General features: G+C 37.7%; 1 protein-coding gene across 3 annotated transcripts in view; it reads left to right on the top strand.

Annotated features, from left to right (window-relative positions):
* LOC111875608 overlaps positions 1-18,678 on the top strand; it is a 73,347-nt gene that overhangs the window by 32,188 nt on the left and 22,481 nt on the right. For all 3 annotated transcript variants that reach the window (XM_033755868.1, XM_033755867.1, XM_033755869.1), the window contains exons 12-17: positions 2,455-2,672; positions 3,619-3,964; positions 6,898-7,160; positions 9,388-9,685; positions 9,947-10,138; positions 15,031-15,436. In XM_033755868.1, coding sequence (XP_033611759.1) covers positions 2,455-2,672; positions 3,619-3,964; positions 6,898-7,160; positions 9,388-9,685; positions 9,947-10,138; positions 15,031-15,436 — 1,723 coding nt within the window. The remainder of the gene's footprint in view (positions 1-2,454; positions 2,673-3,618; positions 3,965-6,897; positions 7,161-9,387; positions 9,686-9,946; positions 10,139-15,030; positions 15,437-18,678) is intronic.

The following is an 18,678-nucleotide window of genomic DNA, read 5'->3' as shown; positions in this document are numbered from 1 at the left end:
TCTGACAGAATGTTTCATTTTTTTAATGCTAATGTTGTTTAAAACATGGCTGTTAAACCATTGAAAATGGGAGATTTAAATTTTGCTGTTCCCCTGACAGCGAACTGCCACCTCTAATTTAAAATATGTCTACCACCACTACAGTACTTGCAAAATTAGAACCCCCTTTTTTTTGGAGGACAAAAGTTAAAGGTGTTTGATATAGTACATTTTATTATTTTGGTTCATTTTAGAACGATTTTTAACACTGTTAACTACAAAGTTTTTTGTTTTCTGTAAGCTGCTGTGCGAGACCAGGCAGTAAATAAGTGAAACATTTTAAGAAATAAGTAATAATGTTTGCAGTTTAGTATCCGTGCCTTGCATGTTGCAGGTGAGATACATGACATTCGATACATTGCTGTAATTGCTGTGTGAAGTTCTGCATATATTATTCTCCTTCCTTCTGTAATACAGTCCTTCATTTATTGATGGAGTGGGAACAAGTAGCATTCAGTTTAGGCATGAGATACTTTGCGGGAAAAATATTTTGGACTGTCAAGTCCAGGGGGCATGGTGGGAAAGGAATGTTGCCAGATCATGCAATTAAGTGGCCAGAATCATCTTGCACCTGCACAGTCTGCTTAACTTCAGAAGAAGTCGTTAATGATTCACCATCCAGTTCTCCGTGACTAAATTGCATACCAGGTTGTGTGTGTGCGCACAATATTTGCTTTCCCCACTCCAATCAGTCGCCCCCAGCAGAAATGTGAAATACATCACTTCCTCTCACCTCATCCTGTATAATATAAAATCTTCTCTTTCTGATTTCTCCTATCCCTTGCTGGTGGTTACTAGAAACATTATGAAGAATAATGCATAAGGTGATTTCTGTTCATTTGGCCTTGGTGGACAGGCCCACATGGTTTACTGCATAAAGCAGTCTGTTCAGTACAGAGCACCATTGCAGAAAATTATGAAACATGTGTCCCATCCTTTCACTTTTGAATTTGAATATGGTTGTAAATAAATATAATTCAGTGTTTGTTTCTTTCAGTGCTCAGAATTAAATTCTCAGTTAAGAGTTTAAAATGCGCTGTTAATGTTTACACTATTTATGAAGTTTTTTAAAGATGCATGTAGAAGTCTGATCATAGACACATAGTTGCAGGCATTAATGAAGGATTCATTAAAGGTGTTTCTTAGGTGAGCCTTGAGTTTATAACGAGATTAAATTTGTTGTTTAGAGATCGTGTGTGATGTGTATGTGTTAGGACACAATTATGAAACAGTATAATTTTATTTTGGACCATAAGGGTGAGGGTACACCAAGGAAACGGGAAACTGCAACACAACCGCAATTTCTGAGAATTGTTAATTAGCCTGAGTTGAACACATGTTACTGAATGAAGCAGCACAGATTGAGGAAACTACAACACAACTCATGGAAAGACTGAGAAAATCAATTTCCAGTCAACGAAGCATGTCAGTCTTCTCACAGTTGCGTTGCCTTGTGGTTTCCTGGTGTCAGCTGCCATATAAAGCGCTTCAGTGATTCACGTGTTTCTTAAGATGGCACGAAAGGTTGATGAAGCTGCTGATTTATTTTTTTGTGCAGTTAATTGAGCAAGAGTCTGGTATACATGACAGACACTACCTAGACTATGCTAGGCAGGAAAAAATAGAGTTGGCTTGGGAAAGAATTTCACATGAGATGAAAGAGTCTGGATACAGGTTAAGTCCTTTCGAAACAATATAAGCACCTCAGTTTAAATTGTCACAGAAGAATGGCTGCATCAAATGTTTTCATGATATTGTGTTTCAGCATCCTTTTGCATTAATATATCATCTGTTTCACATATATTTCCGTCTTATATGCAACTTATTATATAGTCAACCTTCATCCACATTACATGGTTTGTCTCTATACTGCCATCATCAGGTGTCTTCCGTCTTGCTAAAATTGTTGCATTGTATGTCAAAATTTGGTATCGTGTGAACGCAGTATTTCCCGATTAAAATAAATTGACCTTAATTAAAACAAATTAACATCATATCTTCTCATGCCATCTTAACTCGTCTTGACTACCACCATATTATGACAGGATCAGTATTATTATCTTCCACTGCAGAAGGTAAGTTCATGAAATTAAAAAAATACAATCAAGCATTATATTGGACGAACATAACCACTGAAGATGATGTGAATAACTAGTCAAACATAAGTTTCCTCAGTGCTAATCTGGAAACCAGTTGCCTGCTTGAAATTGGTGATATTTCTGGTTGCGCTGCGGTTGCCAGTTTCCTTGTACCCTTTGCATATTGCTATGTTTTTGCCCTTTGATAAATTTATCTGCTGTGAAGAGGTTTATAAGGCAGTGGTTTCAGTCTGTTTAGCATTTGGAGACCAAGAGTTTGGTATAAGATTTTAAATTTAATTAACAGTTTCTTTTATATGTGTATTTGTTGATTCAGGTACGCCACTGCATTGAAAAGGGTATTCTCCATTTGTATATTGTGACTGTATCCACCGTAGAAAAGAACTCAGAGATCACCATAAACCATGATGGGACACAGGAAGCTTCTACATTAGTGAATAGCAGTGGAAGCCCCCCTCAATTCATGTGTGCTTGTGGAAATCCGAAGGAATGTACAGCACTTAATAGGAGAAATGGCATACATGAACCCACTGAGTAAGTGATATAATATGCAGTAGAATGACGAACTTCAGCTGTTGCTTTCAGTTTTTTTTTTCTTTTCAAGGTTAGCATCTCATGGGAATAAGACTTTCAACTTGTGTCTCTGGTCTGTTTTTTGGAAAGGTTTTTGTGGTATAATATGTCTGAGAACATGAAGTGTTTATTTTATTTTTAGTGTTGAAAACTATCTCTATATCGTAGATTATTATAAACTGAAACAAAAAAAATGCTGAATAGATTTGATGTGTACCCCACTGCCTGTCTTATATTCAGGCTTACCCTAGCATAAGGACAGAGGTGTCATAATTGAATCTGATTTAGTTGTTGGTTTCGGATGCTTCCAAGGTGAGTGCAGATAACCAGATACAAGGTAGAAATGATGGATAAAGTATTGGCGTCTGTCAACATGCTAGGCCCACAACGCACAATACAGAACTAGACAGGAGGCGTAAGATACTACTGCTTGACGTAATTATAGAAAGAGATTAAACGTATAATAAGCAGTATATTTAGTATGACTGTAGTAACAGTATGGAAGCACTTAAAAGGTGGCTTAGCATAACAGAAATCAGTAACTGTAACACAAGAAGAGCAGTTCTGATAGGCACGTAACAGCAGGCTTAGTGTGGTCAACTGGTATTAAATAGTATGACCACTTCAGAATGAACAATCGATATAGGTACTGGAATGGAATTATGCAGGCAACAAACTAATGTACTCTGACATTATTTAAATACACTTAATAACTTAAGAAAATGGCCTGTATTGTGGGTAGCCTACTTGTCACAACAATTCAATTCCCAGAAGATAGTACTTTTCATTATGCACATTGTTGATGCATACAGTGAGCACAATGAATGTTTGGAATTGAACATGTATTTTCATTGACTTTGCATTTGGCTTGTAAGTAATTTATTTTAAACTGATTTTCAATTAACAGCCGAGAACGTCGTCGCCGTGGGAGGAGAACAACTTCATCTGAAGATGGTGATCCTTTGGCAGTACCATCACAGCAGCATCAGCATAATCTAAATAGTGGTAACAATCAGAATTTAATAAACACCAGTAATGTTGATAGCCTACCTTTGCGGAGAAGTTCTACGACTGTACGCTCCCCCACTAAAATTCCACATGAGCAACTAGAACAGCAACAACAGCAGCAGGAGCAACAACAGAAGCAGCAGCAACAAAAGCAGCAGCACCAGCAGCAAAAAATAGAATCGGGAGATCATGATCAGACAGTGTCAGATACAGTTCCTGACCAGCAAGATAAGAAGAGAAAGCTGGTATGTTCATAACCTCCCTATACGTTCTGTTTTGACAGCATTATTAGTAAAATTCAGTTTGGTTCCATCAGCAATTTCTGGGTGTGGTGCTCTTTCCAGAACTAGCTAATATTGAAAAAAGAATATATAGACAATATACAGAATCCTGCTAAGAAATTTAGGCTGTTGAGGTGAAGTTGCTGAGTTTTGTTAAAGTATGGTCTCTCAGATATTTGAAGAGAATTAAGTTGAATGTGATGTTATTTTTTTATACAGGGAGGTTCATTACCACTGTCTCTTTGGAACGAGTTGTCAGGCATTGTTTGGCTCCTCTCCAATAAGAAAACAAAAATACTGCTTCACAGTTTTGGAAGTTCTACCCATGTTTGACAGATATCAATCTTTTTTGTTTCCCAAGTAATAAAAGTTGCACCTACTCAGAGATGGGGTTTTTTATTCCAGTGACTTCGTTCTGTGTATGTACGAGGGCTATTCAGAAAGTAACCTCTGGTAAGCTGCTAACAAACAAACAATGATAAAAAAAATTTTATATACAAAAATATGTACATGAACTACTGCTGAACATAGTCACCATGCGAATTGAGGCACTTGTCTTCCCGGCGAATACATTTTTGTATGACTGTGTCAAAGAAATCTGCCTCCTGAGAGCTCAGACATGTTTTATATTCTGAAACACTAAAAAAACTGCATAGAGCCATTCAGAACAAAAGGCATGGAATGCTGATATACGGTGTACTGCTTCTCCATGACAGTGCATGTCCACATACACATTTGGGAGAAAATAATAATAATGTACTGCAACATTGACTTTTGCTTGATTTGCAAGCTATTCTCTGTAGAAGTGCTGCAACGTTGGAAACAGTTCTAAAGTAGCGAAGCAGAAACTGTAGCTAGTTTCATTCTAATTGCATTCAAGGGATAGTGCTTCACATGAAACACCACACTTGCTGACCAAGAATTTTATCTTCAGCAGTATACCATCCATCCATAATATCTGATCATTTTTCGACATAAGTTGGGGCATTGTGATCCACTGTTTCTTCACTTGCTGTCGGGGTTATAGCAGTGTTTCTTCTTTTTTCTCCACTTTTCTGTTGAACACGTCTTTCCTTATGTACTTTTAGTAATCATCCTTCCTTTCCAACAGTAAGTTGCTTTTGGCATCATGATGCTTGAAAGAAAACAGTGTAATAGAGAAAAATGTAGCTATGAGTAACCTACAGCTGTACATCATGTCAACTAAAGCTTCAGTTGTGGCGTTGGCCCACTTGTGTGGGACCACTGAACTGCACAAGGCAGCCAACATATGAAAAACTGCAGTGTTATCAAGTTTAATTTTTCTCAAAGAGTATTTCAGTAATCAAAATGAATGAAATTAACACCACATATACACGGTGCCAAATCCCAGAAAACTGCTTTCTTCATAGTCACCGCCGTGAAAGCCTCAAATCTTACAAATTAAATTTAGTTTTATTAAATATAGTGAATATTTTATTTATATTAAAATGGGATTTAATACTTCGGTAAAAATAATTTGAATTTTTTTTATCACATTCGATCCAGAGACTATCCACTCTTAAAACTTTTATCGTGTCACTTCGGGCTTTATTTAAGAAATGCAAATTGCAGATATTCATTAAATTTTAATTTAAACTACTTTTGTCCTGTACATCCTTAACAGCTCACCAGAGGTTACTTTCCAAATATTCCACATGTATAACCACTGAAATGAAATCAGGCTTTATCTGTCATAACAGGAAGTTGAATGCTAGGTATACTGGTATGAATATTTAGGAAAACCCAATTTACAGAAGTTCTGCCACAAACTAAATCTGCAGGTTGAGGGTGGTGTGTCATTAAATTATCACATATTAAGCAACAATAGCTGGGTTTTGGATTGGCAGTCGGATATATTACACACTTTACAGCTTGTGATTACACTTTCAAGATCACTCACACAGAGACTGGTGTTGACTTTGCTTGGTAGTAGCTTGCAGCTGTGTAATGTCCTTGGCTTCCATGTCTAACATCTGCTATCCTCGCTGGCTAGCACCTTTCACCTGCAGTTTCTGAGCTGAACTAACTCACAACAAACAGTTTACTTTTTATGTAGCCTTGCATGGTCCACATAGAAAACACTGCTTCTATCAGTCCCTTTATTATTGCATGCCTACCTTTTGCTGTAGGTACATGACGCTGACCTCGTGAAAACAAGAGTTGTGTGTTCTTAACATGCTTTTCCCTAGCACTGGACATTTCTTCTGGCTCCACAGTTCTTAATTTGAGCATATATGCCACAATATTTTTAAGAACAAAACTAGAGGTTTTTCATTGCCCTGAGAACAGATACTGTAGAGATATTGTATTTCAGTATCTTATTGAGTATGAACAACTTATTGGTTCCATTACCACAGTTCGTGTATACACTTCATGTATTTTTTTAAATGTTTCTCTTATGTATGGCCATGATCAAGTAAAATATTTGTGCTCACTCTACTTTGCTGCTATTTTTCCTTCCTTCGGCTAGTGATTACAGTTGTGGGATGTTAGACATAATATTTGTTGGTATTAATGCCAGCGTATAAATAAATAAATAAATATATATAAAACACTAAATATTAAAATACTGAATTATTAAAGCCTTTCATTTGTTGTGTTATTAAATAATGTTGGATTTTTGGGTCATTGCAGAAGTGTCCTGAATGCCAGCATGTAAAATTATATGTTAAAATATTAGAGATACTGTTTCCTTGGGACAGTCAACAAAGTGGCTGGTTTGGATGTCTTGGGGAGTTCCTGGTGTGAGAACACATTTTGGTCGGTGTCACTTCCTGCTAACTGACCCAGTTTGAAGATGATTGAATTAAATGTAAACAATCATTTTATGAAAGTTTGCTGGTTACTTATTTGACCTTCAACGCTGATTTTTATAGACTCGTGAAGAACGTAAAATGGAAGCAATCATGAAGGCATTTGAACGACTAGAGAAAGCAGAACAACGACGTCAAGAAAATCAAGCGAAGCAGGCTCATCGTAAGGATCATCAAAATGAAGCTGCAAATAATGGAATGCCTAAGAAGGAACCATTGTTAGATGCGAACAAAGTTTTAGGTGAAGTGAAGGATGAAGGTCTGAGGTGTAATGTGTCCAGTGTTACTGCTAAGTCTGCTGCAGCTGATAGACAGGGAAGGAAAAGGTATGTGTTATACATTATTAAGGTTTGAAACTTTTATCAGATAATTAAGTGTGAGGAGGTACAGTAAAATGTCATTGATACCAACTTTGGGAGATTACCGAAATAATTTTATTATTACATCTTCACATTGAACTAAGTAAGTACTTGTGTAATAGTGGTTTTACCAAAAAAATTCACACACTCATGTACCTTGTGGGGGTGGGGATACCACCATCAATATTTACAAAATCTAACATAATTATATCTGCAAATAATGTTTCGCTGTCTGACTGAAACTCAAAAACAAAATGAAGAAGGCTCATCTGTAGTGAGTTAACATGGAAGCAAGGCAGTGGTGGTGTTATTTCTGCTAATTTCTCATACATTAAACTTGCTGCGTTTCCCTGTAATGGTGGCAGCAGAAGAGCTCTCCTGCTGTGAGTGTGATTTCTACCAGAAAGATAAAATATCCATAAATGTCATATGTTATTTGTGCCCATCATGGCTTGCAAATAACTGAATGTGGTTGAAAGAGAAGTTGATAAGCCAAAGAAAGGGAGGACAGCAGTAAGTTTGGCTACATTGCATCGTTGCATTGCATCAGCTATAAGATAAATGTGAAGAAAATATTGATGTTTTATTTGCAACAATAAGTATCATCAGCAGGTAATATTGCCCTTTGTACTGCAGTCAGTATAGCGACTGACTATGGGCTGGACAACCGAGGAGTTGGAATTTGAATCTCAGTAGGGTGAAGAATTTTTTCCACGTCGTCCAGACCGGCTCTGGAGCCCACAAAGCCTCCTATCCAGTGGATACCAGGGGCTTTTTCCCCAAAGGTAAAGCGGCCGGAGCGTGAAGCTGACCACTCACCTCCGGCTAATGCCAAGGTCAAGAAAACATGGATCAATTGATCCACTCCCCTATGTGTCTTCATGGCATAGTACTTTTTAATTTTCCCAGCTTCCTATACAATGGATACTGGGGGCTCTTTCTGGGGGTGCAGCGGCCGGGGCATGATGCTGAGCTCCCACCTCCAAATAGTGTTGAGGTCAAGAAAAGATGGCTCTCTGCATCTACTCCCCCATATCTCTTCATGGCGTAGTGCTTAATTAGTTAAAACACAGACAACTTTTAACTTCTCTAGCTCACCATACTTGGCAGCATTGCTGAGAGGATTAGGAGTAAATGTCACAGACAGTCTTAGATTGAGTAGGAAGCATGTTCCAGCCTGCATAAGAAACTGAAAGCTTCAGAAGGGAGAAACTGTGGGCAAAGACGAACATGTTGCCATAATCATTGTGTTACACAACATGGATAAGACAGAGAGAAAGTAAATACATTGTCAGACCAAAGTGTTGGGTAATATAATGTGGGGATGTGTGTTGTGAATGGATCAGAAGCTGCAGCCCTGTTGGAAAGGAAGAGCGGTAGGTTTTATTTTTTTTAGTTGGCACTAGTACAGATTTCCTGTTGTATAGCTATAATTTAATATTTTCCATGCAAAATTGTGGTACCATTCGACCAAAGAAATTTTGAGATACTCCATTTTATATATACAAATGCAATTGAAAATGGTACAAAGAGGAATATTACTGCTTTTGTTTGTATTCATTCCCAGGCTAATGACTGGCTTGAGGGGCTAACTAGCTAACTAAGTATCTTCATGGAGTTGAACCCTTCCTGAGAAGCCACCAGTTTTGTGGCTATTCAAGAACCTCCTAACGTCTTATGGAACCTGAAGGTTCATTACCATGTTCATAAGAGCCCTCTAATGGTCTCTATCTTGAGTTAGTCCAGTCAAGTCCATACCATCCCATCCTGTCTCTGTAAGATCCATTTTAATATTAGCTACCCACCTACATCTTGGTCTTCCTAGTAGTCTCTTTCCATCTGGCTCTCCCACCAATATTGTATATGCATTCATCTTCAACCCCATTTGTGCTACATGCCCTGCCTACCTCATCCTCCGAGACTTGATCATTCTATTTATAATTGGTGAAGAGTGCAATTTATGAAGCACATCAGTATGCAGTTTTGGTTTGGGGGGATAAGACTTAATTTCACTGTGGAAGGCATGAAGAAAATTGTCAAAAGTATTTTGTTTCACCAAGTTATTCATTTTTGTATGTAATAGGTATGCATTGAAGGCCTGAATTTGAGGTGTGCACACGTGATGAGTGTATCCTATTTTAATGTCATCAGCAGTGTTATCATTATTGTATTATTATTGTTATGTGGTTGACAGACGTAAGGGTCGTGGAAGGACAAGCAGTATGTCACAACATCCGCCACCACCACAAAGGAGAAGAACACGATTAAACTCCGGAGACTCAGACATGACATCTGCAGATGAAGCTGTTGGAGTTGCATCAAGCACAGGGCTTCTGCAATCTTCACAGACTTCTGGTATAAATCCTGCAGGCAGCCATCAGTCTTCTCCAGTGTCAGCAGCTGCAGGCTTGCTGCTAGCCCTAGCCAATGGTAGTACACCACAGCAAAACTCAGTTCCCTCATATCAACATACTCCACCACATCTTGACAGGGTAAGTAGACGATGTGGTCTGATGAAGCATGACATGTAATGAGGATTTCCCCCTTGCTCTATAAATGAATTTCTTTTGGAATGTCTGAAGAGAATGGATTAATCACCACCGTTTGAAGAACTGAGGAACAGGGCCATTCAAAAATGTAATAAGAAAACTTGTATTTTACATTTGTTGAAACTGTATAATCCAGTAAAGTTCTTGAGTAACTTCTCTGGTCTATCTAGTGCATGAAATTTACCTTGGTAATTGTGATTTCAGTTACCAGGGAGCACTACATCACAAGCGCAAGGCGGAGTAAACCCCACATTATTTTGTGACAATGCAAATAGTAGTGGCAGTGGTAGCTCACAAGGCTCCACACCTCCCACACCTCTGTCCTCAGCCTGTTTACTGGTTGCAGCAGCTGTTGGACCTCTTGCACCAGGATTCAAGTTCCCAAAGACAAAGAAGGTATGTTTGTTTATTGCTGTTGCTATTCCTATACCACATGTTCGTTGTGCAGGCTTATTAGACATCCAGGGAGCGTCTCAGCAGACACTGTGGTATGACCCAGCAAACTGAAGTTCATTCATTGGGTGATCACCTGATCAGTGAGTCAATCAACATTATGCCATAGAATGTTATAGTAACTTATTTTTGTTTTGTTATGATTGTTTATGGCTTACATGAGATACAATTTAGAACAGAGTTTTCATTTATGATTGTTATGTGAAAAAGGAACTTTTACAAATCGTGCAGGAGAAAATTTTGCCATAAACTGCCTGACACAGCATGTCCATCTGGTGATACAGTTTACAAATTAGTGAAGGAGTTTGAACCACTGGTATTTTAATTGACAGAAAGCCAATAAAAACACCGTTTTAACTGAAAAAAAAAACTTGATGGCATTGCTCATTGATTAGAAAATTCTTCTCGAAAATCTTTGCTGCAATTAGCACAAGAAAGTGGTATTTCTGTAGAGAGAGTGTGGACAGCAATTGAACTATTGTGCATTCTTCCATACAAAATTCCTTCTTTTTGTGAAATTAGACCTGTGGATTATGAAAGAATAGTGGTGTTTTGTAATTGATGTATGAATCATGTATGTGACAGACTTATTGATCCTAAGCTGACCTTTTTCACAGATGAGACTAATTTTAATCTCTTGGGATGTTTTAACTCACAAAACAATAGGTATTGGAGTAGTGAAATTCCTGATGGCCTAATTCAACTTTCGCTTTATGACCAAAAGATAGGTGTAATTTGTGTGATTAGTGCAAACCATATCATTGGACCAATATTTTATGAAGGAATTCTTGATGATCATTGATACATTAATGAAATAATAAATCCATTTTTCGTTAATTTGGCACCTGCAGAAGAAAGATTCGGTTATTTTATGCAAGATGGCACACGGCTAAGGAAACTGTCCAAGCATTATGTAGTGTGTTCGGGGAATTAATAGGAGGATAGAATTATTATCAAGGTTTCGTTTTCCCCCTAGATCCCCACATCTAAACCCTTGTGATTTTTATTTGTGGGGAAAACTCGAAAGTGTTGTGTATGCCAACAATCCACATGACCTGGAGGCTCTAAAACAGAATATTTGTGAAGCAGTTTACAACATACAGCAATGTGAATTGCAACAAATTTCCCAAAATCTGTTTAAAGGAATTTAGACATATCTCACAGCAGGGGAAAGACATTTTGAACATCTCCTATGATGGTGAGTACAATGTTAATTACTATATTTGATTAATAATTAATGAAAGAAGTAAACAGTGTGTGCTAGCACTTCTGGCGGTATGGCAGCATTTTTCTCGGCAACTGGCGCAGTGCCTTTGCAGGAAGTTGATGACGGTAGAATCAGTGTCCAATCAGCCTGTGCTCTGAACAGTGTGTAGTTACTAGATTCTGGTTTCTTGAGGAATCCATTAGGGTCTCGGTTACTTGTTAACATTTATCATCTTGCTTGACCATGCCCTTGTCTTTAAACTGTATTTGAACACAGCCTGACAAACTGTAAGTTCATTACTCTGGAGTGCCCAGCAAGAAACATGCAAATCTTTTCTTTTACATATGTGTATTGGAAAGTTCCCACACTAGGTCGAAAAAGAAATACTGGCTTAAGCTACTCAATTTAGCCTCTCATCCCCTTCAAAAGCACTGTAGAAGTCATTTTTCCTTAATGCTGTCAGGTACCACTGGTGATTTCCTTTGGATGTCAGACACTGTTTCAGAACGTCGTCCTTTCAGTTTAATTTTGAATTTGGGAAACAAAGTAAAATTACGGGGCTAAGTCTAACCAAGTAGGGAGGATGAGGAACAATAACCATGTTGTAGTTAGCCACAAACTCTATGGTTTTCAGGACGTGTGGGCAGGTACATTGTCGTGATGAAAGAACAATGAGACGCAGTTACAATAACTGTTGGGGAACTTTCTGATAGAACCTCATATTTGGTGAAATATGGTCAAAATTTCCAAATATGTTTACATTCCATATTATAGCTTAGTTTGGTGTTTCAGGCTTCAGAGTGGACACCAATATGATGATGTCCCACATCAGCATTCTTTACACTTGACTTGTCCTCTTTTTCATTCCATATGTGAATAAATATGGAAGTATACAATCTGGAGGATTGAACTGGCCAGTGGTTACTGAGTCTACCTTGAGCTGAATAATTTGTTTCCCCAAAAACCAGTGGTGTGCTTATGGGTCGTTGTGGGTAAGGTAAACTAGCCTTTTTAAGTTCCACACAGGAACAAGTCGGAATCGTTCATGTTTGGTACCCCATAAAGCCAGGTGGAAGAATCTATTCAAAATTGTCAACTGTAATATTTCAAAGAGTAATTTCTTTGTACACTTCCTTGACTTGTGTGTTAAGTAACTGTTCACCATTCTGTGCCCTTTGTTGTCATATCTTAATGCTGACTTTGTAGCATTTCCATGCTCATCACAAGAGTTACTGTTTGTTGGTGGATGGTGCCTCTTTATCAGTACATGTACATCATATCTACCTCTTCAGGTAATTGTTGTCAAGTCGTCTTCTTGTAGAGTGAAAGTGAACTCATTTTAGTTGTTGGTGAAAGCAGGTCCCATGATAGCAGCTTTGTTAGGTCTGACTGTCCCACGATAATTGTTCTCTTTTCTCAGATCATGGAATAAGCCAGGCAACAGAAGTTGCCCATGTAGCTGACATCCTTGTCTTTCCTATTATTTGTTGATGGCATGTGTTCTTGTCATATCTGTAGGTGTGCATGTCCTGTCCTCTAAGTAGTGGTCCATATCATGTGTAACCAGACATGTCACATAATGTATAAACATTGATTTCTGAACATTTGTGTTTCTTGGGTATGTGTTTGAAAATTAGGCTCTCCTTGAAAAGTACTGTTGTAAATTTTTCTGCGGCCACATGTTCAGAAGGGGCACAGTATTTACAACACGTGTCATTCAGCAAGTTGCAAATGTGTCTTCTTTTCCATAGAGTTGTAGTTTGGGTCATAATTTTTAATAGCGTTGTCTTTTGAAAAGTGGAGAAATCTTAGGAATATGAGGAAATCTGACACATATCATTGTTTTTCATAACAAAGTGGAAATAAATGTTCAGTCGTTGACCAGTAAGCTTTCAGGTTGTTGCATATGTCATATCCCATTTTAGTAATAATCAGAAACTTTTCAGATTCACTGACAAAGGGAGCTGGAGAATGTCCATTGTCAAGGCAGTGCAAGTATTGTTGGTAGTATCAGTTGGTCTCCTTCACCAACAGAGTGATAACAGCTGCAAAGTACAACCTGAAAACACTGTATGGAGTTGAGTATTTATCTGGACTGCCACACCCTGTCTTTAGCCTTTTATATTACCAGTGAATTGATGGATCCTACTGTTTGTTGCATCCATCAGTTGACCCCACTTTGATATCCCGTTGTATGCAAGTGAGATTGGAATCAACAAATAAGATCTTCCATCTGTGTTATCATTGTGGACTCCCCTGTCTGACTGGCCCATTGGTCGACCTTCCTTCTACATTCAGTTTTCCATTGTGAATGTTTTACAGTTTATTCCTATCTTTGTGGCTCCATGTTACTCACATTATAGTAAATAAAGCCGCTGGTCTGCTTGATTTACTGATTATGGTGGTAAATTTCAGAGCATCTGGTAACACACCACTAATAGGCAGTCTGCACACTTGCAAACTGAGGTGATTTAAATGAAATACAGAAATTTAAAATGACCAAAAATAGATTCATAAAACTTGTTGATAATAAAGTAGGTGGATTACCATTTAGGTTCAGCTGCTTTTGGGTGTTAGCAAAGCATTAGAGAGAGACTGTGTATGTAGAATGACTGTTGAGGTATGCCCAGCTTCAAGTTCATGTGAGCATTAGCATGTGGAAGCTGTAATTTTCCATGGTCATCTCTTATTAGGGGTTGAAGTTTTTAATGACCAAATTGTTTTGGGAAAAAGTAACTGTTGTAAAAGCATTAATGAATAAACTGTTGCTTCATGATGATAAAATGGTGCTCAGTATGTGGGAAATAATTGTATGCAGTTAAAACTGCAGTTTTGCAGGAGGTAGTTCAAATACAGTGCGGTCCCAATATAACAAGATTTATAACATTTCTGAAAGTGTTCACTGTGATAGATATTCATAATAATCCAAAAATTGTTGAAATACATTATCTGTAAGTCTTTCCTAACATCTGATTTCATATTCATGGCACAAAGGTGTAATAAAAGTGATCAGGTATGGCTGTATTTGCCCTTTTCTATGTATTCACAAGGAACAGATGCGAGCGTATATATTAGCTTAGTGTTGTCTGTTCAGCTCTTTGTTTTAATGTCCAAATTCAAGCACTGGTAAACACATATTTGTGAAATTCAGTTTTGGAATTTACTGAAATTTGTCAGCCCATTTCAGTTTCAGTTAAAATCGGACAACAAAGATTGTTACCGTACATGAAGGCCAGAATTCATTTCTGCTCACATGACTTTGACATAACTTGCCCAATAATTATCAGAATGAACATTTTTTCAAATAAAAGTAGAAGGTGAAACATTTTATTCCCAATACAGTTTTCCTTTTAGTCATTTTTTAAGATAGTTAAGGAGCATTTTATGCTGCTTGCAGGAAATACCAGAATTGTTACTCTATGCTAACATTTCCCAAGTTTTTTTTAATCAGTTATCATGTAAATATGAAAGTAGTGAATAATTTGACAATCAACATTTCTAACATTATCTGAACTTGAAAGTTTTCTTACTAAAACAACCTCTTGTACTCATGATGACTGTTTATTAGAAGGGGTTTTTGTAACATATGCTAGGGTTTTCACAAGTGCGCTTTCCTTTGTGTGTCCAGGTCCTGATGAATGAATGGCTTAACAAGTCACCTGAACTTCCTTCAACTCCATCAACCATTCCTGTCCCCTTGACATCTCCCATCCTTTTACGCCCAAATGACCTCCCCCTTAATCCAACAGATCTCATATTAAATCCACAAGTAGCTGACAGCTACGGTTATTCCGCTCATCATTCACCTTCAAAGTCACTAGCAACTCTTGCTCAAGCAGCTAACAGAGTAGCATTGGGATCTAGCACGTCACCAACACCTCATTCCAGCAGAGCAAGCCTTGGCAGTAAAGGAGCACCATCTGCTCCAGGAGGTGGTGTTGGTTCCGCAAAGAAGAGGTGGCTGCGACAGGCCATTAGTGAGGAGTGTGATTCTCCTACCACAAATTCTTGTGCCAGTCCCAACAGCAGAACAGGTATTTGAGTGATATCGATATTAGGAATCTCAGATTAATCAGTTGAAGAGTTCCACAGATACTTATAGCTGAATATTTCAGACCACATTATCCTGCTTTTCTTCTTCTTCTTTCTTTTTTTCCTTTCTTTTCTTCCCCTGTAAAAATACATGATTTGCCATAGGCAAGGCTAGGGGTGGACTGTACCAACATCAGTGCTTTGCTATATAAAAAGTAGTTTGGGAAATTTATGATCTGTTTGCACTAATGTCAGGAAAGTAGTTTACCAGAATTATAACTCACATTTTGTATGGTCTATGAAAAGGTTTATCAGAATCTTCAGGTAGCATAGGTTGCAAGATCATCGAGGGCTCTGCTTTGTGGGCCATGGATTTAGGGCATTTTGCATTCATGTGCCACTTGCTTGTGTTTTTCAGTGTATGTTATCTTTCCTTTCACAAGTGTCTTCTGTTGCCATCTGGCCAGAAAACTCCAACCACTTAACAGGATTCTGGATGATATCCATTCAATTCTCCTCCACTTGTGTTACCATGTCTTAACTCACTGCCCTTCCAGGTAATGAATGGTTCAACTACAGTGTGAGAAATTTATCTTAACATTTTAGGTTTCTTGTTTTTAATCTCCGTTTTAATTGTGTGACAAGATATTGTATATGCATACATGTTTGTGCAGGTGCATTTGTTAATGTGAGCATAATGGAGTTCCAGTCCACCCCTGAGCCACAGGGCATTGTATTTTTACAAAGAGTAAGGTGTTTAACCATAGATCACAGTGGGAGCAGGTCCACGCAGAATTCTCCCATACTTTATATACAGGGTGTCCCAGGAGGAATGGACCAAACTTCGGGAGGGTGTTCCTTATGTTAAAGTATGCCTATATAACCCAAAACACCTATGTCCAAAGTTGAACGGTTACGGAGATGATGGCCAGAGAAGTGTCAAACTTTGACCGGCGATTACAAAATACATATTAAAACTGGCAGGAATATGTGGATTCTGTAATGTTAATAATGTACGTAACATAAAACTAACTTGTGAGTGACATGAAGCCATAAAATTGAAGTACAAAGTACTCGCTCGCCATGTCATAATTGTCCTTAGGGTTTCCAAGCACTATACATGACACATGACTGGCGAGCGATGACGTAATATGACTGACTGCGCATTCTCACAAAGCCAGCTACATAAGTACGGCTAGGGTGAATCACGGCACTCAAGGACAAACATAGATAAGGCCTCTCAGCTGACAGGTACAGTGTGTGGACCCACCAGAAGACACTTTTCTTGGGCCATTATCTCCGTAACCGTTCAACTTTGGACATAGGTGTTTTGGGTTATATCGGCATACTTTAACATAAGGAACACCCTCCCGAAGTTTGGTCCATTCTTCCTGGGACACCCTGTATAAAAAGAATTAATACATAATGTAAAAGTAAACTCTTAAAATATGAACATTTTAAGATATCAGAAGTGGTATATAAATATTGGTCCTGTCGGAGTTCTGTTGAGACAGGACTCTTTATTCACTAGTGATGGTGGAGACAGTGGAGTTCTCATACAACTCTTTCCACATGGTTTGGAAGCTGGGTGACTGCTAGGTGTAAAGCATTACAAGACCTTTATTGATTGTGTCCGTCTAAATTTTTACCATTACTTCTAATTGAGATGTTAAAAGGAATATCTGATTTTGGGTTTAGATGTGAGACAGTTTATGATTAACTCAGTTATATGTTCGTAGTTCCCACACTTTTCCAAGTGGTTTTTAAAATCTGATTATATAAGGAGTTTTGAAATCAACTAATGTCCCCATAAATTTTGTCTTTGTGCATCTTTTTAATACTATTTTTGGGCAGTAAATATAGTTCTGCTAGTTTTTTAATAAAAGACATAATGAAGCTTATTTTATTCTTCTCATAAGTATAGTTTTAAATGTGCTATTGCCTTAAAGTAATTGATAATTCGCATTAGAGTGTTGAAAATGCTAGACATTTATTTTTTAAATACTGGATATACTTACTGCCTTGTAATATCATCCATTCCACTGGTTTCTTTTGCATACGTTGGGTACAATAGTTAATAAACCACAGTTTCAATGTTTCTCTTTCAGCAGAGCAGGTGATGGAAGATTTATCCATTTTTCAGTAGATAGTGTGATGCACTGTAGGCCTTGTATAATGAATTTCCTGAGATATAACACCTATTAAGACTTCAGTGGGGAGTCTCGTCATTTGTTGTATAAGCTTTAACACTATTAACTTACCCTAATTTTTCCCGTGTTCCTTTCCAATTCTTCATGTTATCAGATGATTTGTCGAAGTCAACAGTTAATGTTATCTCCCATGAATAACAAAAATGATTGATTGTGTAGTATACGTCATATGTTGACATAAAAATGTTATAAATGCTCACAGAATAGACATGGCGCACTGAAACAAGATGCTGCTTGCTCATTTGTATCGTTTGCAGAGCTACATTCATTCATCACATTAACTCTCAAAAATTTGTGCCATAGTGGGAAATTGCATAATAACTATGATAAGTTTCAAGCTTCAGTGAACTTGTATGTATATGTAGAAGGATAGGAAATTTCTGACATTCAGGGACTTGCATGCATTGTCTGGTGACTGCCTCTGTTTGGATCTTATGTACCATCGACAGCCAACTTTAATTCTGGAACTTGGTATATTCCATCACTGGATATGGTAACATTTTGTGAGAAGCACTTTTGTTCAGTACTTTTATAATGTAGCTGTGTAAAATGGTGCATCTGCTACAGATTTCTCTCCTTTCGTGTTAAGAATGCACCTTAATATGCCATGTCTGTCTGCCTGCCAGCATGTGATAGCTCAAGTAATGCTGAGCAGTTTTTCATGAAATTTTGTGTCTGGCCGTTTTTATCTAATATTTGTCAGCACATTTCATGTGATTTTGGCTAAATCTGGGCAGCATCAACAGATACTTTATACGAAGACATGTATGTTTTGGCATGCATCTGAAGTGTAATTCACTAAGTATTATGAGATCAAAAAAGTTCTGAACAAAAGTTACAGAGCACATTACAGTTCCATCCCCCTCCTCCACAGTTTTCAGGATAAAGCAGCCGAAGAGATTTCTATGTTGTCATGCCATAACTCCAGTTGGGCTTTTTTGCTCAGATTTTATATATATTTTTTTAAACTAAAAGACTGAATCATCAGCTAATTCCCTCCTTTCCAATATACATACAATATATATATATATATA

Source organism: Cryptotermes secundus, unplaced genomic scaffold (assembly GCF_002891405.2).
Source record: "Cryptotermes secundus unplaced genomic scaffold, Csec_1.0 scaffold50, whole genome shotgun sequence".
Taxonomy (NCBI): Eukaryota; Metazoa; Arthropoda; class Insecta; order Blattodea; family Kalotermitidae; genus Cryptotermes; species Cryptotermes secundus.
Note: the sequence above shows the minus strand (reverse complement) of the source record. Positions and strands in the feature narration are given on the sequence as shown.